The sequence below is a fragment of the Lethenteron reissneri genome, chromosome 27 (genome assembly GCF_015708825.2).
Source record: "Lethenteron reissneri isolate LAM-NWPU_2019-01 chromosome 27, ASM1570882v1, whole genome shotgun sequence".
Taxonomy (NCBI): Eukaryota; Metazoa; Chordata; class Hyperoartia; order Petromyzontiformes; family Petromyzontidae; genus Lethenteron; species Lethenteron reissneri.
In genome coordinates, this window is record NC_083805.1 from 11,726,076 (window position 1) to 11,753,918 (window position 27,843).

Consider the following 27,843-nt stretch of genomic DNA (forward strand, 5'->3'; position numbering starts at 1 on the left):
TGGTCGGGTGGTGGAGGGTTACGACACATTTATAAATAACGCGATCTAAACCCAAAAACGTTGATTATGAATAACATTGGTCGCGAAAGCCTGCTACGTGTTAAACTATGCCCTCTGCTCTCATTAACAAGAGAGGCTGTTGTGTGCTTTGTCATGACTAAATGTTTTGCGAGAAATGTTCCCTAATTACCATTGTTGGTAAGTGCAGAGAGCCGTGAACCACCTTGTAGATGATTCGTATGAATACATTAAGCAGTTGCGCTCCCAGGAGGTATGCTTGCGTCCATTGGGTTTCACTTAAATAGCACCCATACTGTGCTTTCAAAGGCCCTCATGATATTGCTTTCGTATTGTGTAAGGAAATGATGGTTCCTCTATGCATTTCACAGATGATACGAGGCTTTACATGTACACTTCTTTGTTCCCAATGTTACCCTTATTGTGGACTTAAAATATGTGATGCACTCAAATTAATTAGTCTTTTTTTTCCTAACTTGACATTTCAGAATCGGAATCTTTATTTAGACTGGAGGAATCCGATGAAATACGAATCTCTTTTTCACAGATGTCCAGTAGAAAACATTGTTGGCGACCAGCAGTCCAAAGCCATTACATTACTCAAAAAATAAAAGTGGTCTCCCACTCAAATGAGCATGGGACATTGCGCACTTCCTGTTAATCAGTCCAGAGCCAGTGGTGGAAATTCTAATATGAGTTTTCTGGTGGCAAGTGTTTTATAGAACCAACTATTTTGACTTTCCCGTGAAGTGGTTCTCATTGTATCAACTCTACGTGGAACAAAAGGCTGAGTTAAACCTTTACACGGAATTGGACCTTGCACCTTAACATTCGCAAGCCGCAGATTCTTCTAACGTTGTGCCACATGGCTTCTTACTGGTTGCTATATATTTCCTCCTCCTCAACATAAGAACGATTCGAACTAATTATGTTCCGATGGCTGTAGAAAGAGCCCATTTCAATTACAATGAGGGGTTTTAGCCAACTCTTGGTTATGGACATTAGAGCCAGTGCAAGTCATTGCTTATGGTACCATTAACATTGGTTCAACATCTTCTTCTGCAGCTGAAAATGAAATAAAGCACAAATCACTCTGTTCTAAATGTGAACCCAGACGTAGTTATATTACGCTATTTCCTATCCAGACACTCCTTTATTTGCTCATGAAAGTACTGTAGAATCTACAAGGTACCCTTCTAAATTGCTTGAAAATGCATTATATTTATAGCATTTGTTTATTTTGTTCATATTAGTTTAAAATACAAATTTCCTTTTCATGAATTTTTAAATATCAATGATTTGTAATGCTGGAAACTGCCTGATGATGCTGGTTGAACTACGAGGAAAATGTCCGTACCTAATTTTTGATGTTGTGAATCACTCCAACACACGGTGGTACTGCTGAAGTATTGCCATGTTTGTTCATGTGACAACTTTATTAATTGGCTGTACTGGGTGGAGAAGGGTATATGACACATATTTTATGAATGTGATCTGAAACCCTCAAAAAAATCAATTGTGAATCAATAATATTGGCTGCAAAAGCGTACTACGTGTTAAATTTACAAGATCAATGTTTGCAACTATTTCAACCAGCCCAAATAGATATAGATATAAAAGATAACTTGCGACAAGCGCTTTGTGTAAGGGATTTGTACATTTTGTCACGGATTATGTTTACGTCATAACTGACATTGGTATGCTCATGTAGGACCATAGATGTTACAGGTGCCGCTTCATCTCTTGAGGCTTTGATGAGAGATAGCAGAATGACCTCTGCAACCCAACAGCAGAGACATTCTTGAACTTATTTTATTGGAATGGAAAGCCATGTAGGTGCTTTTTTATATTATAGTAATATAAAGTGGTTTTGAAGCAAAACATCAAAATGCCTGTCAAATAATGTACGCCAAGGTTAAAAGTGTCTAGACTGCAAGACATCACTTTAAACAGCCACAAAAGCCTGCGAGCCTCACCAGAATACATATGTGTACATGCATTAGCAGCAGTCATATCTATGTGACTTTCCTAACACAATGGGTGTTACTATGATACAGGCATACAGTACTTTAAAAAATCACCTGTTGATGTTTTTTTTTATTATGCATATATATTTCCCCCAAGGGTGGCCTTATCAGCTGCAAATTATGCAAGTTTGATACAGGTATCATAATATCCAAATGCACTGGAAATGGGCAATATCTTTGAATAATTAAATAAGTTCCAAGGATGTGAACTCCATTTGGTGTACTGTGTCCTTTGACTTGCATTATTAGACTTGGCCAAGATGAACCAGGTTCTGGTTAGATTTGATAACACTTTTGATTTTATAGAGATTGGTAAGATTCCTGTTCCCTCGACCATATCTACTATCCTTTGTCTGATACGATTTCCCTACTTTTGCTCTCCAAGGAATAATAATTTATACTGGATTATATTTAAAAAAATCAACCACCCGCATGGACATAGTTATGGTACGTTCCTAGCAATTGTGGGTATGGAGCATTTTGAGCCATATTCTTCAGAGCAAGGAGGGGGGATTTGAGGCCAGATGGTCCCCCCTCATACAACACCTGAAATGAGCAAGCCGTATGGGGAGTCGGGAGATGTGGACTGATGATACGGGGTATAACCCCTATGGACTAGATAATGGAATGGGCTCAGATGGGTGGAGGGAAAGTATGATCGCTCTTTAGTCGCCTTTGATGGTTTTTATTTTATGGTGATTTGGTTAGACCCCTTTCTTCCCTCGTCACCCACCTTTCCTTCCTTAAATACCTACTTTAACCCTTCCGTAGGGCCGTATTATTCAATCGGCACAGTAGGTACCATCCCTTATACGTACTGTGCCTAGGGCCTACAAAAACTAAAGGGCCTTTGAAAACAAAATTACCACTTTTTTTGTTTGTATGATCAAAAAATGTAACGAAGATATATTAAAAAAAATATATATTCATATGGCTGTTCGTTGCAATTTCTTTGCAGTGGTAACAAGTTGTTGACTCGTTTTAAGTGAGGCATGTTACGCCTAAAATAACAGTCAAACAAATATTTAAGCTGAAACTAAAGTAAAACAATATGGCGTTTGCCATGCGGTCGTCCTGTCAGAACATTGAATTTGTTATCGATGAAAATGAACGGCATCCTTTTAAAGCTGCGTCATCCGATATGATTATGATAATCATAGTAAAAAATAGTTTAAGAAATTTTTCAGTTAATATTTTTAGGCTTACCTTGTGTTTTTCAAAAATTTCTAATTTAATCTGCTTAACCGCGGCACGCAGCACGCTTTCATATAATTAGGAAACAGACTACATAATGAACGTATCAGTAACGACATTGTCCAGCGGCTGGACAAAGTGCGTGTGAAACAAGCGAGTGGCAGTGGCCGTAGTAACATGGGCAGCAGCAGTACCAACTGGAGAAAGTTATCACTGAAGGCCTTTGAAACAGAAGTGTCTAGGGCCTACAAGAACCTTAATCTGGCCCTGGTACCCTGCCTTGTGGGGGGCAGCAGGGCCTGCTCCCTTTTCTCTTTACCCCTTGCTCTCTACAACCGGGTTTGCTCATGTCGACGGGTTCGAACGCGCGTGATGTAACAGGCCTGCTTATTGCCTCAATAATTTAACACTTTTTAGGAATTTTTTTTTTATATTTAATTACCAATTGCTTAATGGTGGCAGGCAATCATCTGACCCATAGGTGGCAGCCATCTCAAGCCAGAGGAAGAGAGGACTCTAGCCGCCCGTTTCAAAGACCAATGTGGGCTGGGTTGTGGCCCATTGAACACGTACTGTAATTGATTGTCTTGCTCTTTGTAAGAAACTGAAAACACAGCAAGGTCCTCCTGTCATGGAATGTAATGTAAACCAATCGAAAGCAAACAACAATAAACGTGTGCCTATTTTATGTATTGCTGTTTTACAGTTCGTTCTCATTTGATGGATTTTGCTTCACAAAACTGTCACCATCGTGATGATGACGCAAATGTTGACTAACCACATGGCATGAATTCCCTGCCCCCACGCTGTACAGTGGAGACTATTTATAGAGCAGTTAAATTGAAGCCGCCAGGTTCTTGAAAGTGGTAAAACGGATCAACGCTAGTGCCCTCGGGAATATACGGGGCATGTCAAGAGGTGATCTTACATTTTTTTAATCCTTTATATTAAGTTCACTTGCTTGCTTGCGCGCTTACGACCGTGCAAATCTTTCGGTCGTTTTTTAACCCACTTCCCGTGATCCAATCGAGCTGACATTTTGCACACAGACTCGTTGTGCGTGACAATTTATTTTCGTGAAAAAATTTTTCCAAAATTTTCCACTTTTTAGGAAAAAAAAATTTCATATTTAATTTAAAATACCAATGCGATAAAAATGAAACTCTTACTCAAGAAAAACAGAAATGAATAATAAAATAAAACCGATGCCATGCATATAAAGGATTTATAGTGAAAAACTTTTGTATATGGCACATAATACCAGGTGTCTCACAGCCCACTGAGCTATTTTCAGAGGTTGTACTGACTCCAATAAATGGCAGTGTACCTAAATCAATTGTGTTAATGGATTTCACGTTTATTGTGGTACTGCCAAAATATACAGTACAGACAGAATCAAACTTTTCAGTAAAAGTCACTCTTAAAATCAAATGTGGTTCGACACTGTTTAATGTTTGCAATTTTTATGCACTTTGAGGGTTATGTTGTATAAACCAATAATGATGGTGATGATGCATTGCACTTCAATGCACGCTTTTTTTACTCACTTGAGCATCATTGTATTTAAAAATGTAATGCTATCATTATTGATTACGATCCATACATTGTGAAATTATTGGTTTATGTAAATGTGATGAGTTTACATGCAATCTTAGTCCTCTGTGAGAGCTTAACTTGCACATGAGAAGACATTATCACACGATCCACTTCTGTTGTCTTCTGACGTGCAGAATAATATCATTTTAACATAATACAAATAAATCTTCACTTTAAGCTTTCGTAACCGCAGGAATTCATATTATTTGGGTCTTTTGGTAAAGTCACGTAGATCGGTTCAAATTAATAAAAGTAAAATAAACCAAAAACTACGACGTTTCGATCGCAACACAAGTGGTCGTCATTCATGATGACGACCGCCTGATGACGACCGCTGGTGTTGCGATCGAAACGTTGTCGTTTTTATTTTATTTTATTAATTTGAACCTATTTATGTGACTTTACCGAAAGACCCAAAGAATATAATACAAATAATAATAAACATGTTCAGCATATATTAACACACCTAGATTTCCACGATATGAGTGTCTACTAAACTGGGTACATCGCTTTGTGCTTACATGCGTAGGGTTGTATTCATTGGTGAAAATCACATTATTATATCCAGAAGCTGTCCGTGTATTGGCAGACCAATATTGAATAAAAAATAACGATTATTATTAAGCAGCAAACCATGTTACACTGTCAATACAGAGTAGCATTTTATATGGTTTGCTAAATGGTCTGTAATACGCAGAACCCCTTAGCTGAGTCTTAATACATGATTCGTAACATATATTTGTATGTGAAAGATATAATAACATTCTTTATTTTAAGCTTTCGTGACTGCAGGAATTACTCTTTGGTTCTTTCGGTAAAGTCACGTATAAGAAAATAAATTAAATAGTATACGACGTTTCGATTGCAACGCAAGCAGTCGTCATCAGGTAGAACTAAATTTGAGAGAGAGACAAAACACAGACACGGACACACACAGACAGACACACAAGCAGAGAGAGACAACACAGAGACAGAGAGAGACACAAAATAGACACACAGAGACCCAATGCCTCGTTGTCGTGGCCTTAAATAGAGAGGGGGGTGGTGGGGCAGAGAGTGTGTGGAAACTCACCCCACGGTGGCAGGGGGAGAGAAAGACCCAGCAAGTCAGATGTTGAGAGAACAAACTTAGCTAATTTTTGGAAATGTAATGCAATGCAACGCAGAGAGTCGGCTAACACACAGTTAACGCATAATAACTTTCGGTTATCCCTCAGTTGATTAGGTTGTGGATGAACCATGTTTGCAACATTTTGTATAAATAAATAACTTTTTGCACACTGGTTCATTGATCCTTATAGCGGGACCCCGGGGTACCAAATAACGTATTTCCCGCATATAGCCCGCATACGCATATAACCCGCAAAAATAGCGTTTTGTGTAAAACAAATTTCAGATAGCCCGCACCTCCATATACCCCGCATGCATTCATATCTTTAACGTCGTTACCGCAGCTTAATTCCATCATATTAATACAAAGTTTACATTTGTAATACATCCCACTATCAATTGTTAACATTAAAATCATAACGTGCACAAAGAAAACACACTAACCGGAAATGAGTGAACTTAAAACAGTAAATAAGTAACAAAAGTAAATATCCAATACATAAGTAACACATAACTGGTAGATAAGTACCGTAAGTAAGCGAACTGTTAGGCTTGCCAGCATTCGACCTCATCATATTACAGCTACTGGACCGGTAGTTACCCCTGTACAGTTTTAGCACTGGTAGATTGCGCACTGCACAGACAATAGCGGCACTACGGTAACGCCATTGCCTCCTGGCAACAAAGCCATTGGAAGTTTGAAACAAAGCTCATGGTCGCGACTGTATAGTGCTTACCTAATAGCAGCGGACTAAGGGACTCGCCAATTATAATTACGTGTCTGGTAGACGTTTGTTAAGGCCCTTCCCATTGTGCAATCCATAGCCTCAGCTGAAACTTTCGCACCCCCCTACAGTCACTGAAAGTATTACGGTAAACAAAGTGCGCCCACGTCAAACATTGTCGTTTCATTGTACAAACACTTCGAATAATTTAAAACGTGATAACATGTGCAATTTTAGTGTGAGCGATTTATTCAGCAGTCCTTTAGTCAAAGGTAAGTGTTGCATATTGAATAGTCCTACCATGAAAACATTAAACGAGTTATGACGTCACACGTGTAAATTATTTTTGGGATAGCCCGCACCTCCATATACCCCGCAGGGTCTTGTTTTGTTTGTAAAAAGAGGTATACCCCGCGGGTTATATGAGGGGAAAATACGGTAATACAAAATGGCCAAGGCAATTAAATATTTTATTTCTGGGAGACTATTTTTTCCAGGGGTGTACTTAACTCCACAACTGGGGTACCAATCGATCTGAAATCAGTGCTACTCCGCGATATCGAAACACAGCGAGGACAATTGTGCTGAAACCCTGTACATGATGCTACATAGTGTACAGCTCGTCGAGATGAGTCGATTGCCGCATCGCCGACCATCAACAGCCTAAAAATTACTACATCACGGACATTATGCGAGAGCCAGGGTACAATGGTACCCTGGGGTACCACCATAAGGTTAAATTATCGGCTACTCTTCACCCATTGATGGTCAGTCACTCAGTGCCCTCATGACTGTAATTGTTAAACCAATTACTTTAAGAAGCAATCAAACAGGGGACACATTCTATGTCACCCCAATTCTACATAAGTGTAATGAGCGACTTCCGCGACACGCCGTGTAGAGGTACTCTCATCTTTTTTCACATTCGGACACACCACAGGCCAACCTTATCCTCTTCCTTCTCCGAGTACACACGTAGATATTAGCATCCCTACAGGCTACTCGTGGTCGATCCCACAGCGTGGTTCCATCCACCCACTCCCGGCCTCGCCGCTGGTTGACGGCGTGCCGGCGAGGGTGGTGGGACTTCGCAGGAGATCTGCCACGTGGCCGAACGACGTAGAGAGATGACGGCGAACAGCGACGCAGTCCGGACCCAAGGCTCCCCACACCGACCACGAGTCCGCCTCCGCTTATATTGCCACAGGCGCGGCTCGGCTCCGTCTCCGGCCACGCCCTCTCGTGGAACCTTCTAGCCGATTCCCGGAGTATCTCAGACAGCCCCGTTCTTTACCTTCGGCCCAGATTGGATGATGTTTATAGTGGTGCCTGTACCCGTGCTTCTCTTTTCCAACCAGTAAATGTCACTATGTCATTACATCAGTAAGAAATACATTTGTTTTTAGCAATTTATATGCTTTAATTTCATGCTGCCCCCCATAGAACAATATTCAATATATTCCAGACTCCACTATAGAGGTGACCGTTTAAAGTTTACAATTTACTTTTTGCATAATTTGGTAACAGAGTGGCTACTGTGGTCGCATTATTATGGTTCTCAGGAGTATAATTTGAATGTCTCTTAATCATAGAGATCCTTGCAGTTACCGTTTTATGACATAAATAAGACTAGACGACAAGCGTTTTAGTCATGTTGAGCAAGAAAGCAGAGTTTGTCTGTTGAATTTCTTCTGCACGGTACGTAGGCAAACATGCTAATCAAAAGTGCGTGCGAAGGACAACAAACTAAACATGAAAAGCAGTTCTAAAGAAAATGGGTTTTCAATCTAGAGTGGAGTGGGTGGCTGAAATATAGGAGAAACTGTCAATGTACAATATAACATTTACTCTTGTAATTATCACAATATTAGACATCCATGAAATAGAATTTTCTATCATGACATCGCTTCATATTTCTACACCTTTGTTTTGTCTTACCTGTGTAAATGCTCTTCTTGGTTCTTTCGGTAAAGTCATGTAGAAGGGAAGCAATAAAATAATACAAATAAAACCAGGTCTCTCGACGGACCTGGTTTTCACCTGAGGACGGCTGCTTGCGTTGTGGCCGAAACGTCGTGAGAATTATTTTATTATGTTTTATTTTTATTATTTTATTGCTTCCCTTCTACGTGACTTTACCAAAAGAACCAAGAAGATGAATCCCTGCAGTCACGAAAGCTTTAAATAAAAATGTGTAAATGCTGTTTTTATTAAAGGTACTCTTTTACAGGTTAACAAAAAAGCTCCTTAAATTTAAATGCACACAATTCAATTGTGTATCTATATTGTGTGTAAGCAAGTGTCCTTGCCATGGGGAGTTGCCACTTATGTGTGCCAATTATGTAACCCAAAGTGACAACCTGTATTCGCGGCATTGCACTTTGTTTTTTTTTTTGCAACCATGCCAGGATGTATTAGTGAAAATAAATAAAACATTTCAAATGGGTTATTTTTGAAGGCCATTAGTGCTGGTAAATTCTTGCAGGAATTGTATCGTTTACCACGATTCCACCATGGATGATTCCTGCAGAAATAGCGATTCGTCTATGAGCAATTTCCACCTTAAAATTTCCATTCACTTGAACATAGAATAAATCACGTAATAGAATTCCATTTGAATAAAGATGCAGAACTCGCCATTGCAACAAATGAGGAATCTTTGAGACCTTGAGAATTGCTGAGTAGAATCCTCATAAATTTCAATGGCCAGACCCCAATAAGCTCTTCTTTTCTGTCTGAATTCCACATGCAAATAGATATGGAATTGATCATCATTTTACACACTAGAATTTGGCCATATTTTCAGTGGTCATTTAGCTGGGGCTATCAGGCCCCGGGGGTCCAAGTAAAAAATAAAATCCCTTCTCAATTGGGCATTATTCTCTTTCATGCAGCCCGAGACAGTGGTTAAAATTCCACATTCCTATGGCTGTTGGAAATCTATCCATTGTACTACTACTGTTGATTTCTCTACAAAGTGGTGCTCATTTTATCAACTCCAGAGTAACCATGGGCTGAGTTAACCCCCGACCAGGATTAAAATGTACAACATCCCAAATTGCAGGCCGCTCATGCTCTGTGCCACCTGGCTAGTGTGGCACACTGAGCTTTGTGCTGCTCGGTCCTCTCCACGATTCCACTCGGAATCATATTCGATACAAAGAATCACGAGATGGTCATTAATACCAATGACTGCATCTTCCAATGTAAAGTTATCCTCAATGCCAATGTGACATTTGTGTTCTTCCACTGAAGATGCACACAGTTATTGTGTACACGTAGTTACAAATGTATATTCAAATTTATATTTACAGCCTTTTGTCAATTCACTGCTGGATTAATGCCTCCCCACGTTGTGTATGTACTTGAGGGTTGTCTGACCATACTTTACCAGGCTGGTCGGGTGCGGGTTGGTGAAGGTGAGAAGCCCAGCATTACAAAGTGTAGATTATAGCACAACTTGACCGCCATGTGGAAATTATGGAGTGGAGCGCTTGGAGTGTTACATGTAGTGAGTTCAACTGAGTTGCAGATGCACACTTTGGAGGCAAAACATTTATTGATACCAACACAAGGGGTAACTGCCCCTTCACCAGATAAAAACCTATGGTGGTGGATCACCAGGCTAACGACAATAATTACACTGGGAGTAGCTACAACAGACAGGGCCCCAGCTTGGGTCCAGGTCCACGTGTTAGTAACTCTTCTCGGTCGTCAAACGTAGATTCTTCAGGATGACAACAGCAACGCTGAACCGGCTTATATCCTCACTGGTCGTGGTTGGCTCCGCCCTTGGCCACGACCACCTTCTCGAATATTGATGGAACCTCATGACAATTGAGAAAAGACGTGTTAAAAAGGATATTTTAAATTATTTTGAAAGCGCCTCTTATATAAGACTGTTTTCAACAATAATAATTAATTTGCCATGGCATTGGCTGCAGATCGCAGCGAAGATGAGGACATTCGCACCTCTTAAAACATCATCACATATCGTCACATTCGTCATCATCTTATTTCATCACTTTAATTATCGCACTACTGCATAGGTTTTTGCTTGTGTGGTGCATAGCTCTCCGTGGTACAATCAATACAACGTCTTTCGTTCCTGAAGAAGCTCACAGCACGGGGATGAAAACGTCGAAACTCATGCCAAACACGTGGCACAAACCGGAAAGCATGTTGGAGAACTCTTATTTTTAATCACACGTCATCTTCTTCAGCATTCATCAGAACCATCTTCACCCATCGCCACATGTGGTAGTTTCACTGTATATCATTTGTTGAGAACAGTTTATGGACGCTTAGTTTTTTTGTTACACTTAAAATACTGTATTTTTGCAATATATTAATAGTTTGATTGGTGTATGGGCTTTCATTAAATATCAGTAAAAGGCCATTTGAAATGTTAGCCAGAGATGCCTGGACGATCATGCACATAAATGGAAGTATGGCACCATACAATTTACAAATAATGGAGCAATGGCACGGTAGTTTATGCGAGTGCTATCTAAATTGGTCATGGGCGTCCCCTTTACCAACCCTCACTCATTGGAGTGGTGAAGCATATTTAAATATCCTCCATCCACTGACCAGGCATGAGGGAGGGTTTCATCCAGCAGTAGATTAAAAAGGGACTGGAAAGTACATACATAGATGCACAAACAACTGTGTAAATAGGCATCAAGCTATCTTTTGAAGCACTTACTGCTGTTACCCTTTGATCACAATACCGTATTACAAAAGGAAAACAATCTGGATGCATTCCCAGGCTATTGAAGCTGAAACCTATTTAAGTAGGGCCTAATTTAGTGGTCCATATGGTGGGATGGAATGCAAATTTGTAAGCACATCCATCCACGTGAGCCACGTGAGGATTGTATTGGCAAAATAATGGAGCACTGGCCTCCAAAGCGATTGCGATACAAGAAAAACATGTTTGTTATTCCCTCAGGTGAGACATCTATGAGATTAATTGGCATATTATTATCATTGCCTTAATGATGAAATACTATTCCCATCATTATGTAACCACCATAATCAGATACTGCTCGCCATTGCAATGATCATCATAATGTAAACACCACCCTTGCAAGTGTTCACTTCAAGTTCGCACTGCCTTTAGTTATTCTACCTCCCATTGGCTTAAATATATTTGCAAAAGAACATTTTAATACATTGCCATTTTATGCTTCGCCATTAGCAATGTACCAAGGTTATAATAAGTGAATGACCCATTTCAAAAGTACCTTTGAATCGACTACACAAGTTAGGTGGATAAAATATAAATGAGTGGAAAATCCATAGCTTGCACTCAATGGCTTGAAACTTAATTAAAATGCACCCTTATTTGTCTCCAAAATTCCTACACAAATTATCCTAATCAGTGTGAGATGCGTGACTTCCTGAGTCGGACTACTGTGAAGGATGTCGCTGTGTTTGCGGTATGCCTCCCCGATGTGTTTAATAGTTGTACTGCGTGATGTTCGCCACAATGTTTGGTATTAAACTCCACGTGCTTGGGAGTTTCAATTTAAGTTTTTTTAAGAAGCTCCAGCACGCGGAGTTAAATATTGCACATCGTGCTGAACAATGCACATTACCACATGAGAACACACTGCAAAAGGTTGTGGGAGGGAGGCCTTGTGCGGTGCTACCAAAGGCAGATAAGCCACCATTATGCCGGTAGAAATTCATTATGTATGAATGTTGAACTTCTTTCAAACAGTACGTAGCTAACCGTGTTATTCGGAGGTACGGGGGAAGGACAACAAACTAAATTAAAAAAGCATTTGTAAAGAAATTAGTTTTGAATATAGATTTAAAAGTGTATAGTTCCAGTGGCGTCCTAATATCACAAGGAACAGCGTTCCAGGGGACCACAAAAACGCATCCAAAAGGGCCACGATGCGGTGACCGTCTTTGTTCAATGGCTAGCCATAAAAAAAAACACTTGGAGATGAGTCACTATTGCCCATTGCTATACCACTCGTGCTTTATGATATACAATACGGTACCATTTGGATTTTTAGAGCATCTACACACGTACCACATCTCCAGACATTGTACGAATAAATTACATTGTACAACAAAAGGTGTTAAGCCTGGACTTTTAACACCAGCCCGGCAAGGAGTTGGCAGTGCGAGCGGCCGAAGGGAGGGCGTTTTAGAGGCGGGAGGTGAGGCCGCAGGGAGGAGTGACCCCTCCCCCCAACTCAACCGAATGTTGACTTGAGGCTTCAACAGAAAGCCTTGGTTTCTGCAGCAGAAAATGCTCGATGGGAGTTGAGAGAAGTGAGAGGGGTAAAGGCAGGCATGTACAAGTCCATAGAAAACCTTGAATATGGAGAAGGAAATCATTTGGTCGATATGGGACTGGATTTTGGGCCAGTTGAGGAAATGGGGTATTGCTATTGTCTATGTTTTTATTCATATATCGTAACAGCTAATATGCACTGAATGGAAACTCTTTTATTGAGACATGTTCTTATGTGGACACTGCTCTTGCTCACCATAATAACTCATAATTTTTATTGTATCCCATATTCAGAAATTGCCCAAGGTATACATACTCCGATGTGTTTTCAGTTGTGTCCCTCCAACAAATGTCTTCATTCATATCTTGATGCTACAATGGTGAGTTTAAATGGTATGACTTAAATATTTGAGAGGTCTGCCAAAAACAGATCGAATGAGATGAAGAATTCACCTAAGATTATGACGGATAATTATACACAATCTTAATTTGGAGCTTTCGTAACTGCAGGGATTACTCCTTGGTTCTTTCGGTAAAGTCACGTATAAAGATAAAATAATAAATTAAATAATAGCATACTACGACGTTTCGATTGCAACACAAGCAATCATCATCAGGTATAAAAGAAATAGCAACAAAAATCTAACCAGAAAACTATAGACAGACATATAAGCAGACAGATATCACAAAGATACACAGAGAGAGAACACGTATCGGCACAAAGAGAGAGATCGTCTCTGTGACGAGGCCTTACATAGAGGTTGGGCGGGGGCGGAGAGAAGGAGGGGGCAAAGAAAATGATTGCTTGTGTTGCAATCGAAACGTCGTAGTATACTATTATTTAATGTATTATTTAATCTTTATACGTGACTTTACCGAAAGAACCAAAGAGTAATCCCTGCAGTCACGAAAGCTCCAAATTAAAATTGAACCACTTCTACAGGGAAGTTTTAAGCTTATCTTTTTTCTCTCTCTCTGGGTTTTTTGTTTTCTCTCTCTGCCTGTGTCCTCTCTTTGGAATTTTCACACTTAAATTCTAACTTAGCAATCTTTTAAATACGTAATCAACCAGGCTATGCGTTAATTGTGTGTTGACCGACTCTCTGTGTTGCATTACATTACATTTAGATAATTTGCTAGGTTATTTAATTTTAGTGTGTCTCTCTCCCGTTCACCTAATTTTCAAGCTTGCGTACCGTACCACACGTCGTCGTTCTCATTGACATGCTATTTTTTTCTTTGCCCCCTCCCTCTCTCCACCCCCGCCCACCCTCTCTCTATTTAAGGCCTCGTCACAGAGACGATCTCTCTCTTTGTGCCGATACGTGTTCTCTCTATGTGTATCTTTGTGATATCTGTCTGCTTATATGTCTGTCTATAGTTTTCTGGTTAGATTTTTGTTGCTATTTCTTTTATACCTGATGACGATTGCTTGTGTTGCAATCGAAACGTCGTAGTATGCTATTATTGAATTTATTATTTTATCTTTATACGTGACTTTACCGAAAGAACCAAAGAGTAATTATACACAATTTGATAAAGGAGGTGACATGATGGATAGCATTACACAGGTGCAGGGACTGTGTTTAGGAATACAATTGCAAAGTAGTTGCCAAGTTTCTGCCTGTTATTAATTTTAGGATGAGATGTAGGCATGGAGGTGTGACAAGTTGAACTCAGTCTGCAGACAATGGACAATGAAATTGTAATGGAACTCGACAGCTCGATTTTTTCAGTAAGAATCGTCAAGTTATCTTTGATTTCCAGTTTCCAGTTGAATGTGACACAAAATGACACATGCATCACCAGATTAGGACCCATATGAGATGCTGATGAATACATTATATGAGTGCAGGAGATGTAAAAAAAAGCCTAGACGATACATGGCTGCCGAATCAGACTCAGATCTTGCAACCTTGCTGATACAGAAAAAGAGTGTAAGTATGTTGAACTTTTTTCGCACAGTACGCGGCCAAGGATGCTCATCAGAGGTGTGGGGGAAGGATAACAAACTTAACACAAATAGCAGTTCTAAAATAATTAGTTTTCAATCTATATATTTTTACTGTTTTTATTTCAACTCAACGCTAGCCCAGTACAGAGTGCCAATCACAGAACAAGAAGGGAGGGGGGGGGGGCAGAAATTCCACGAAGAAAAGCCCGAGATCGGCGTGCCAGGATTTTGTGAAGGGGGTAAGATTGGGCCCATTGCCCCACCTTAGGTGGGGGGCCTCTAGCAAAGAAATAAACGTTTCAATGGGAGTGGTGGGGGGAGGGTTGGGGAAAGAAAAGATGGAAGATAACTAACATAAAAGGGGATAAGGAGGACAGGAATTTTTCAATCGAGATGATTGGAAAGTGCATCACTCCAGTGGCTTCCTAATATCGGAAGGTTGAGCGTTCCAGATGGCCGCATAAGTGAATCTGAAAGCGGCCAATGGAGCGTGACCTTAATGTCTTCGTTCAGCAACTGGAAGGCAATGCAACTTGGCGAACACTGAGCAGACATGGTCAGATCTTGCAGTACCCGTCATGATACGTGCCAAAGAATTGTGTACATTAATCAGATCCAGGTTAATCAGATCCAAAGAGACACAATGGGAACGGTATAAAACATCTGTGTTTGAGACAGCGGCGGATGTGCCAGGTTTGAAAGTAAAAATAAAACAAAATGGTTAACGCAATGAAGATTAAATCAAGTTTTTGGTAGCTATAAAGGATTTGCAAATGATGAATCGAGCTGCATTAAATGAACAGAAGGCAAGACATTAGAGAAATACTGGCATAGGAAAGGCAGTATTTGGAAATATCAAATAGGTGAAATGGAAGATGCTACACGAGGTGCGTGTGAATTCTAACTCATGCGAGATGTTGCACAGCATAAAGTTACATTTTCCTTTCATTACGCATCTTTTTCATTTATTTCAGTTACCAATCTTACCACACACCTTTTCAGGTGTGAGCAATGCATTGGTATGCTGTGTGGTCATTTTCATAGCAATGAATGTAGGAGTTTTATAGTTCTCATGAAAACACATGAGGTGTCCTTGGTTGTTGGACAGAAGTGATATTTCCTGGGTAGAGCAACACAAATCCTCTCCACTGCCTCAAATCAACGACAGCATTCACAGTATGGCATTGAAAAGCCTTGAATATCCTAAATTGCTAATACTTGAATATTTCGGTCTTCATGTTTTTGAATTGTTTATGTTTGATTTGTCTTATAATATACAATTCCGTATTTTTAGTAATTTATCATTCATCATGTTTACACATTTTAAGGAGGTACTTTGTTATCATAGGTAATTTCTCACTGAAATACATTTTATCATGTAATTCCGTGGTGTGTTATACATTGCAGATTAACAGGCAACAATTGAACTTGCAAAAAAAAACATCTCCATGGACCAATAACATATTATCAAAACATATGTAAAGTTTCTAGTTGTTTCTAAAAACTTGGATGTGAAAGAGATTAATATGTAGTTACGTTGCATTGGATGTAATAATGAAACAAATAATATGCAATTTATAAGGGAAGTCGTTTTTTTGATTAATTGAGACATTCGGAGAAATATACTTTCATTATCTCGTTGTTTCCTGCTAGGATTTGGATGGTTGGTGCAGATTGTAACATAGAACTCTGCGCATGAATTGCCTTTTTTTGAGGGGTGAGTTAGGGGAGAGGGTGGAATTCAAATATAATTTTATATATATACAAACAAGGCAGCCAAATGAACCGCCATAATTCTTTAAAATTGACCATTTAAATATTCAAACAAAAATTGTTAATCGTGTGTACCTTCAAAAACCACTGTGTTTGGCAGGCCGCAAGGGACTGGTTACGTGGCTGAAGACGAAGATGGGAAGGCTCGGGGCTGCACCCTGCAATCACAGCACGCAACCCTCAAAGTGTGGACCCACTTCATTGCCTCCAACGACGTCGGCCAGGTCACATCGATGCTGGGATCTGATTGGCTGGTTGACGTGACATTCCTGGTGAAGGATCACGTGACCGTGAGGAACCCAGCGATCGCACGCGTTCGCCACGGCACCATCGTCGTTGCGCAGCAGCCTGGGCGAACCTTCGTTCAGGTGAGTGACAAACGGCGTCTCTCCAAATGAGTGTTTACGTTGCAGTGGTCGTGCTGTTTTTTTTAAAGACAAACGATGGGGTTGCATCTTGTATTCCGGTATGTGTGTGTTACCAGATTTGCATAACTGTATTGGCACCGAACACAAGTTTGGAATGCATCCTACTTTCCGGAGCATATTATAATCCAGAGAATACGGTAACTATCAGTAAATCTAAATTAAATACCGCTACATTTGGCTTCCTGTCTTTCTTACCTGTCTTCCTTACTCTCAGAATATTTTTTATGGGTCATGCTATTCGCGCCGAATTGCACTTTTGTATATTGAAAGTCTAATCTGAACTTTGAACTACAGATGCAACTTCCTGGTGAAGGCTGTTGCCTTGTTTGCCACATGTTTTGCCAGTGATTAAAGTTTGTAATACATCACCTAAGATTGTACTTCATTTGAGTTGATTGTATCGTCATGTAACAAATTTACTAGTGGTACAGGATCAATTTCTGAATCAGAATTGATTATTTTTGTTGTTATAATATCAATGTGTTAATAATTATTTTTCCCAGAAGTAAAATGTTAAGTGTGCTCTCCTGTCTAATAATTAATCCAGGGAACATTTGCACTTAATTATAAGTCTTATTTTTGTATTAAGTAAAATGCACCCACACCGTATACTGATATATAAACACGTGACAGACAAATATAATCCCAATAGATTGATCAGGATTTGATTTTTCCATTTCGTGATTGGATCATCGAAAATCACAATCATATACAATGCGTTAAAATCTTTTTTGTTTTTGATTTTACATGACGTTGTGAGGTAGTGTCAAACCTAACGTCCTATTTCTTACATATCAACATCATGAGTAAGGGCTATCTGAATGTCTGATGTAGGGGTTGTGGGACCCCAAATGCTCAGGGCGGCCACAAAGTTCCTGAGCATGAGTGGTAGAATTTGCAATGGCAGATGGGCCACCAGTAAGCCACTAAGCTAGGGGCATCCACCAACACTTGGAGAGGATGAGCTGCTGCTCATTACTTTACCATCCACCAAATACAACATCATGACATGAATTCTGATTAAATGTCCCATGATGGCACAAAATCTGTGCATTATCCCCAGGTACGACTGCAGGTGTAGACAGTTGGCTAGTTCACTCTATTTCCCCAGCTGAGGAATCACTGTTGGGTATCTGTAATATCACTCGAAGTAAGATGATAAGGGAGTACCACGATAGCCCTGAGCAAGAAGAGTGCAACAGTTTTTCAAAACATTTACCAAAAGAAGGTTATATATAAGTATGCTGGATAATGGGCTTAAATGGTCCATAATACATTTTTTTCTTGGATTAGATCGCATCAATTTCATTGTGTCGTTAAACCCACCACTACCTGACACAGCCAATTAGTAAGGTTTGTCACGTAAACACAACATGGCAATCAGGTACTAGTACAGCACATTGGTGTGTTGGAGAGTAAATCCACAACATATACAATGAGTACGACGTTTCGCCAGTAATTACAACTGTCATCATCAGTTGGCGTCATCAGCATCATCAGTAAACCTGTATTATGGATGATATTTGTCACGAAAGCCTACGTGTTAAACCCAGCTTAAATGGTATAGTGTAGTGATTTATGGGGTTGGTGATGCACCGTGGATATATTCCCAAGATATAGTGATGTATCCTTTCGTAACGCAGGCTCATAGATGTCTTCAAGCAGGTGTTGCGAATTTCATTGGGAATACGAATTTTAAAATACAAAAAATTCTGCCAAAGCATAAGCAGATATTCGATTTAAAGCTTTCGTGACTGCAGGGATTCTTCTTCTTGGTTCTTTCGATAAAGTCACGTAGAAGGGAAGTAATAAAATAATAAAAATAAAACATAATAAAATAATTATTTTATTATGTTTTATTTTTATTATATAAGCAGATAATTCCATTGATGATGCAGTTTAACTATTGTGATGTGACAGTATTTGATCTTAACTTCACCACTTCAAATATGAAGATTTACAATGACAACAATTCCAGATAAGCACTAGGGGCCGGTTTACACCTCAAATAAAATATATCAGAACCCTAAACACTATGGGTAGGATATTCTTGGCTGGAGATGAGACTGATTGGGGTGATTGGTCCAACAGTGAAAATGATGGAAATGTGGTGGATGTTCAAGCTGTAGTAAATTCTTCATGATAATTTTGCATGCAATTTAATTGTACATGTATCATTGTCTGTTAACATATTAATACAATAGTCACCCTTTATCTATGAGACCTCCTTTACCAGTGGCAAAATATAGTAGTAGGTGTTTACCCTTTAAACTGGTACAAAACTGACACCTTTATACAAAGCATCATGTTTGCAATAACCACAACACAAGCAGTCAAAATGCAGACAAAAAGAAACAACTCTGATAAAGCATCATGTTTGTTTTGTATAAAGGTGTATCATTTTCAGAGTTGTTTCGTTTTGTTTGCATTTTGACTGCTTGTGTTGTGATTATTGCAAACATGATGCTTTGTATAAAGGTGTCAGTTTTGTACCAGTTTAAAGGGTAAAAACCTACTACCACCCTTTATCTGTTTAATGTTTCTGTGACGTTAATGCAATTGCACTATGATCAGTCAAAAACAATCGACCCAAGTTACGTATGCTGCAGGCAATGCACTATTTAAAATTGATATGTTTTTTAATTTTTATTTATATTTGCTTCATTGCTGTACTGCATTTAACTTGTTTTGCTTTTTTTTTTGGTGATCTAGGTCACTTTGGCAAATGAGACTCTATGTTGGTTTCTTAAGTTCTCATCTGGTTAAAAAAATATTTAAATGTAGACATAAGACTGATGGAACTTTTTATCAAACGATGCTTTTGGTAGCTACTGAAGAATAGCTAAATATAATGTAGGCTCATGCTGATAGCACAAAGGCAAGAAATTAAACAACTATGGCTCAGAAAAGGACTTTTTTTTGGCAGGTTCAGAAAGAGGAAATTTAAAATGATAAGACAAACAGGAACAATAAGAAATGTATATCTTTATTTAACAGACTTAAAAAAGAGAGAGGGGGGCCAGAAGGCTTATGGGTAATAGTGCTGAACTAGCACTGGTGATATCTTGGGCCTGAATCCTGGAAGCCCACCCTGTGATTAAACTTGGTTGTCAAGTGTGTTGAGTTGATGGTCTCAGCCTGGTCACCAATGATTGCATGCAAAAAAATCAGCCGGTGTAAATTTCCTCCGTTCAATATACTGAGGACAGAGGCGTGCTTGACATTCTGAGGTTTATTTATGGGAATAAAGTTAATTTAATTTTAAAATTCTCCATTTGGGCTCCTACATGTCCACTTTCTAGGCTATTTTTTTAAGTTGTTCAATATCCTCACGTGCTTGCCGGCTGTGAGTCTAGTCGATGTTTTCCTCTCTCATTCCTCTGTCCAATGTCAAATTTACCAACCATCCTCTCGTCTCTTGTCGACCTTTGCATTGACATCTCCCATCATTGTGCTGACTATGGTAGAAGGCAGATACTACAATCTGAGCATTATAGCCAGAAGTAGTAGCACCAATTATATTTTCATAATCAGGCAGATGATACAGAAGAGTGTCGTAATATCCCAATGAGCCTCATGATTATTTGCAAGCTTTAAGGAAGCATGTGTTTGGGGAAAATAGGGCTGTGAGAACTTTAATGTTTTGGAATTCTTGGGGAGATAAGCAGACCACTTAATAATGTGGATTGTTAGACATGCGTGTGGCCTGATGGACAACTATTGGTTTTAGGTGAAAAACAGAGTATGGCAAGGGTGTATTTCGTTCCCCACATTGTCTTGCATTCACCAAAGGCATTTATAATTATCATAAAGATAGTGAAATACTAATATATCAAAATCTGTCATTTGCAACTGAGAAATGTGTTATATGCCTTGTAATATAAATACAACTGTAGAGGATGTAACTTTGGATTTTAGAATAACACATAGACTATGTCATAGATTATATTAGAAATAAGTAATTTTAATCGGTGGACTGCATACAGTATGCAGGATAAGAGAGAGCAGGTAACTGACACAGGCATCAATGGCATCCAGAGGTCAGCAACCAAAGGGAAGACCGATAGCCAGAGGGTGAGGTTCTGTAAAAGTGGACACGCAAGGTCACATGCATTTTTTGCAGTAACTACAGGATCTATGTGAAAGAGGCAATGGTGATATGTGGTGGCATAAGAAGCATTTTCCATAATTAACTATTTACTTTGACCTTGCTTTCCACAACAATATCATCAACATACATACGAGAATTTCATACATAATATAACCTAGAATACATACTATAATACTGGAATCTTGGAGGGATTCTTTTGAAATAGCCAGAAAGTTATGGCAGTAGTGTATTTATATGTTGTAATATATGCCATACAGTGAAACATGTTTATTCTTGCATTGATGAATGCAGAATAAAGTTGACTTGATAATAAAATTATGCAGCCGTTATTTACATGTAATAAAAGGCACACTGTGGCTATTATGTTTTATACCTCACTGCAATAAAAATCGACACAGACGTGTAAAGCTTCCATACATTAGAAGGCTTGTGGTTTTTACAACCTTCTTAAATGAATAACACATTCAGTTTCATGTCCTTTGTTCATTATAATTCCTTGGTCTAGAATATAGGTGACACGTTAAAATATGTATTCATGAACATTTCTTAGCATAGATTATGGGTGACACAAACAGTTCTGGGCTGTGTGTATACTGTATTTATAAGGTCTTTGATTTTTGCACGGAAATTAAAACTCACATGTACCAGTTCATCTGCATGTACGTCTCTTGGTATATTATGTTATTTAAAGAAAGACTGCTATTCTGCAATGGTTTACCACTTTCTTAAATCACACAAAAGACCGTGAAATTGTGTTACAGTTTCAGAGTATTTTTGTCAGTATTTTTAATTCACTTATTTTAACCGAAGCGAATTATTATTTTCTATTTTACATGGAGAGCACTGATTATAATGGAGTTGATGGTCATGTCATGCCCCGAATCTTCTTCTTATATATAAAAGTCTCCGCGCGCTCGTGCTTGCGGGGGATTTGGCTCTCGGACGGTGGGGTTTAAGACCGAAGTAATTTTCCAGGCGGCACGCCCTAAGCCCCGTGGTGGGTTTAGGCTATTCCGTTTTCCCGTCCGTAAACTTTAAAGTAGTTTAATTAACACATTTGTGCCGTTTCTATTATTCATTATTTACTTATTGCGCGACATCGACCGTACCAAGTGACGCCAATTGCGTGGGGGGGGCGGACCCTGCCAAGTCATGCGTGTTCGCTCCAGCTCACGGGAGACATTTTATTTTACGCGTTTAACATGGAATAGATATACACATCACGCTGCCGATTTATCTTCACAGTGTGATGTCCTCTTCTTGGTTCTTTCGGTAAAGTCACGTCGAAGGGAAGTAATAAAATATTAAAAATAAAACTAAATAAAACTAAATAAAATAATTATTTTATTTTGTTTCATTTTTATTATTTCGAAGGGAAGTAATAAAATATTAAAAATAAAACTAAATAAAATAATTATTTTATTTTGTTTCATTTTTATTATTTTATTACTTCCCTTCGACGTGACTTTACCGAAAGAACCAAGAAGATGAATCCCTGCAGTCACGAAAGCTTTAAATCGAAAGTGTGATGTCCTCTTCCCCCCCCCCCCCACCCCAATGCGTGCAGTTACTCATATAAAGTCCTTAGATATTAATTTTATATTATTAAAGCGGTTACATAGTATTATTATGGCGATGGTGGGGGGGGGGGGTAGTGGCCCAGCTCGCAGCCTGGCAACGTCTCACCTCCTCCGGCTTGCCAATCTAGGCGAGGCCGCGGGCTCTGCACGGGACGAGGCGTCACCACGCCAATGTAAAGTACTATTTTATTCAATCTTTCGCTAAGAACTCAGGTTTATTGTTTACTATTATTAAACAAATACGTTTATAAACATTACAATGATAATGTTTGTGTGCACATAACAACTCTGCTTCATTCTTTACTATTATGAAACTAATAAGTTGCCTAATACTCTATTACTATTATAATGTTCGTGTGCAGAAACTAGATGCGTGTGCCTAAAGTCGATGTCTGTGTGTGTGAGTCCATGTGTTTGTGTGCGTGTAAGTCGATGGGTTTCTATGTGTGTGGGTCCATGTGTGTGTCTGTCTTTTTCAAATGGACAACGCCCCGTGTGTGTGTACGTACAAGTGTTTGTGTGTGTGTGTCAGTCCATTTGTGTGCGTATCTGTCGCTGTGTGTATGTTAGTCCACATGTGTGTGTTAGTTCATACGTCTGTGTTTCACTCGATGTGTGTACGTCAATGCGTGTGTGTGAGTCGATGTGTGTGCATGGCTCCATCTGAGTGTGTAAGTCAATGTGCGTTTGTGTGTCTATGTGTGTCGTGGTGTTTGTTAATCTATGTGTGTGTATCTAAAGTAGATGTCTGTGTGTCACAGTCCATATGTCTATGTGTGTGTAGGGCAATGTGTGTCAGTCTATGTATGTGTGTGTAAGTCCATGTGTTTGTATGTGTGAGTCGATGTCTGTGTGTGTCAGTCCATGGCTGTCTGTGTTAGTCGCTTTGTGTGCATGGCTCCATGTCAGTCAGTGTAAGTCCATTTCTTTGCTTGTCTGTAGCTCCATGTGCGCATGTGAGTGAGTGAATGTATGTGCTTTATTGACCTGCTCAAGGCCTATGATACCATCAGTAGGCCTGGCCTCTGGGTTGTTCTTCATGCTTTCGGAGTCCCTCAAACTTTGCTCATAATCCTTAAGGACCTTCATGATGGTGAGCGGCCCCGCGTAAAACTACATGGCCGTCAGTCAGAGCCATTCCCTCTACACCTTAGGGTGTAACAGGGATGTCCTCTGGCTCCACATTATTTAACACATTTTGACCACGTAGTTCGTGAAGCCTTCAATGGCTGTTCCCGAGGAATTACCATATGGTACAGATACAATGGGAGGCTGATCGATTCCCGGGTGCGGTCAAGGGATGCCTCCCTATTGCTCAACCATGTTATGTATGCCGATGCTCTGGTGATGGCCAGTGTGCTCATGACCGGCTCCGGTTTAACAGCAGAGGTCTCACTCCAAATCAGTCGAGCGCCATTATCTTTTCATCGGCTGTGTTACGCTGTGTGGAAGCTACCTGGTCTTTCGCTCCATGAAGCTCTAGGTCTTCTCGGGCACGGTAATTCTCTCCCTTCTCTATGCTTGCGAAACAGTTTACTGGATTCTTGAAGGTTTGCTTAGAACAATACCAAATGCATTGTTTTCATAAGGACAGGCCGATGGATTAATCAAGGGTTGGAATAGATGATGAGGTAAAAAAATATTCGTTTAATTATATTTATACATTATTTCATACTGTACAACGAATATCATGAAACAAGTATATTTGTAGTGATCCCATTACTGTTTAAGAGCAATTTTCTTCAGAAAATCTTCATAAAAACTGTATGTTAGCTTTAAAAAATGCACAGAAAAGGATTAATTTAGTTCATGCCACAGACCCGTGACAATTATTAGCATTAATCATGGCTATTGGAATGAATTAATAACAGGGCAGAGTCTAATGTGCTGCACATATTGGTTGTCGTAGTATAGACAGAAACTGGAAATATACGTATGTATGTTGAACTTCTTTTGCACCATACGTAGCCAACCATACTAATCGGAGGTGCGGAAGTGAACATGACAAAATCCTCATAATTTTCTACCATCATAATCTTCTTCATCTTAATCTTCTCCATCTTCATTTAACTTACCCATATTCATCATCTCGCACCTGTTGCAATATTCGATCATCCTCTTGATGTCTTCCACGTGGTCTCCAGACCTGTCTGGGTGCCGCTTCAATGCCCACCCCAGTGAGGCATTGCTGCAGCACTGACTGGTGAAGACGACCAAGGTGATTGACGACCATTGTCAGCGTCGTAAATTTTCGAAGGTGGTAACGGTGGCAGCGACTGGAGTAATAAAATAGACGATTATAATGTGAATAATTGAGCACCTGTCTTGCAGCTCCTTCCTTTTATACACAAAATAACAGGTAAGAGGAAAGCAGATATGGAATAATGAGAAGCACAGTGTTGTGGGTTGGCCATACCATCCGGACATGCTGAGTCAGAGATAATGGGTGTCAAGAAACAGTTTCACTGCATTTTAGTCTCAATTTGTACATCCACGTTTATCTTAATCAATCACTATCATTTACATAACACTTTATATTTCAGCAGACGAAAGTCAAGAAAGTGCATGCAGCTTGAATAAGGGAGTGAGCACTTTTCTTCATCGTATAATTTTTCCTTCATATTTTTTTCGTACTTGGGTGTTATTCTCCAGCAGGAGGTTGAATTTACATTTTTCGCACGAGGTCAGTGCTGGTTAGCTGCAAAACAATCAACCCGCGAGGCTCAAAGATGTACGATACACATAGAAATGCATCCATGCCTAAACCCAGAGAGTTTTACAATCCTGGTCAATAAAAAGTCAGAAAATACTGCCATCCTTGAACAAATGGCACTAAGCAGGCATATCGTAATAAAGTTGGGCAACATATTGGAAAATCCGTTTATAAACACTGCAATAAATAGGGATATATATATACATATATTATGTGTAGTGAGTCCAACTGAGTCGCAGACGTTGTTCCTTTTAGAGGCAACACATTTATTGTAACACCGTAACACAAAGGGGTAATGGCCCCTTTACCCGATACAGCCTAGGGTGGTGACCACCCAGCTAACTACACGATACAGAGGAGTTACTTCTACGAAGGGTCGGACCCTCACTCGGGTCTCCGACTACGTGGATGCCTCGTAAGATGAAGAGCTTCCAGCTTGAGACGTAGAGCTTCCCACTTGTAGATGTTGAGCTTCCAGCTTGTAGAATGCAGTGACCCCGGTCCCTCTCAGGGACCCGCCTTATATTATCCTACAGTCGGGGCCGCTCCGCCCTTGGCCCCGCTCGCCTTCTCGAGTATTCTAGTTCTCTCTCGATCTTTCTCAAGAGCTCTCCCCGGACACGTGATCACCCACTAGCCCCCCCACCTGGGGCCCCCTGTGTGGACACTCCGGATCACGTGTCTACTGGGTCAACCACAGTACCATGGCCCGGGGCAACTCTGTCCCTGGGCTGACACTCACTCATTCCCCCTCGTGGGAGCCCCCACCACACGCTGTGCATGGTGCCCGCACTATCCCAGTGCTTACCAAGCCCCGCTAGGGCTGCTATTACACACAGCCACCCACACACAGTGCTGTCCACAATGTAGGGCCGGTACCATACAGTGACATCCCTGATGTCACTACATATGTATAAAACATCAATTTATTTCACGTCTCCCGCCAATCTCAATGCACTCACTTGTTAACACTAACAATAGGAAATCATCTGTTGAGAACAAAGGAAGTCATTAGAAATGAGTGAAGTATCTCTTGAGGGCTCTCATTGTAGAATGTGTAATGGTTTCTGCCCAGTCACTGATGGATGTGCACAAATAAAAAAAATTCCTCTCGCTGTTTTAAATTGATGTAATCATGCTTATCTGATCATTTATAGCTTCAACCGTCCCAGTAGCAAGTGGCCACTGTATACTTAATCGTGGTCTAATTAAAGAATATTGGAGTCATTCTGATGCCATTGTCTTGTGTGGAACAATATTTACATTCATAATTTCTGGTAAAGGAAAAATTGTATTTATAGTGAAGTAGAACATCTTAAAAAATCAATAGCTCATTAGTAAACTTATATTTCAAGGCATGCAACCAAAATAAATACTTTCTCCAAGGACAACACTGTTATGTGGAACTGGGACATTGTTGCAGAATATGTAATGCAATGCAATATTACGTATACGCTGTTTCTCTTTGATTTTATATTTGAATGATGAATAATTTGTGTTATTATTGACTCAATTTGTGTTATTATCACATGTGACTGGAATTAAAATCAGATGATGCCAATTTCATTTAGCTCAGATCACATCCGAACCCAGCACTTTGGAGACGGAGTTGGTAGATCATATTCTTGGGTCTTTCGGTAAAGTTACATTGATAGGTTCAAAGAAAATAATAAAATATAACAGAAAACTACGACGTTTCGATCGCAACACAAGCTGTCATCTTCAGGAAAAGGTGGGTTAGCTTCCAAGGGAAACTGTTTATAAGGGTTTGAAATGGGCGTAGCCCAAATGTCAGCAGCCAATTATAATGTAAGTGTTCGGCAGCGAACCCAGCGGGGGTTCGTTTTCCACCAATCAAAGTGCTGCCAGGTGAAAATTATCATGTTAAAGAGAGATTAAATAATAAAATAATACAGATACAACATAATAAAATACAATTGTATTTGTATTTTATTCTGTTTTATTTTTATTATTTTATTATTTCCCTTCTACGTGACTTTACCAAAAGAACCAAGAAGATGAATCCCTGCAGTCACGAAAGCTTTAAATCGAGAGATTATCATGTTAATGGAAGATTGCAGAGTCGCAACCAAGGGGTCGGCGCGCGAAGTGACTGTGAAAGTGCAAATTTGAAATTGGAATAAAGCACAACTAATATCGGAAGGTGGTCGGATGGGAACATCATAGCCAATTATGACTTAAACTGGTTTATAACGTCCTTCCAATGATTGCTCAGTTTGTACCCATCTTCTCGGTGGAAATTGTGTCTCTGTCTATATATATATGGATGGCTTCAGGAACGAATCTTTGTTGATAGCCAGTGGGCTTGCAAAGTACCTTCGTCTTGGAGAAATCAAT

At 39.7% G+C, this 27,843-nt stretch overlaps 1 protein-coding gene across 1 annotated transcript in view; it reads left to right on the forward strand.

The window, feature by feature from the left end:
- Positions 1-27,843, forward strand: part of LOC133348561 (transmembrane protein 132E-like) — a 412,755-nt gene that overhangs the window by 345,232 nt on the left and 39,680 nt on the right. The window contains exon 7 of the mRNA XM_061561444.1: positions 16,754-17,021. Coding sequence (XP_061417428.1) covers positions 16,754-17,021 — 268 coding nt within the window. The remainder of the gene's footprint in view (positions 1-16,753; positions 17,022-27,843) is intronic.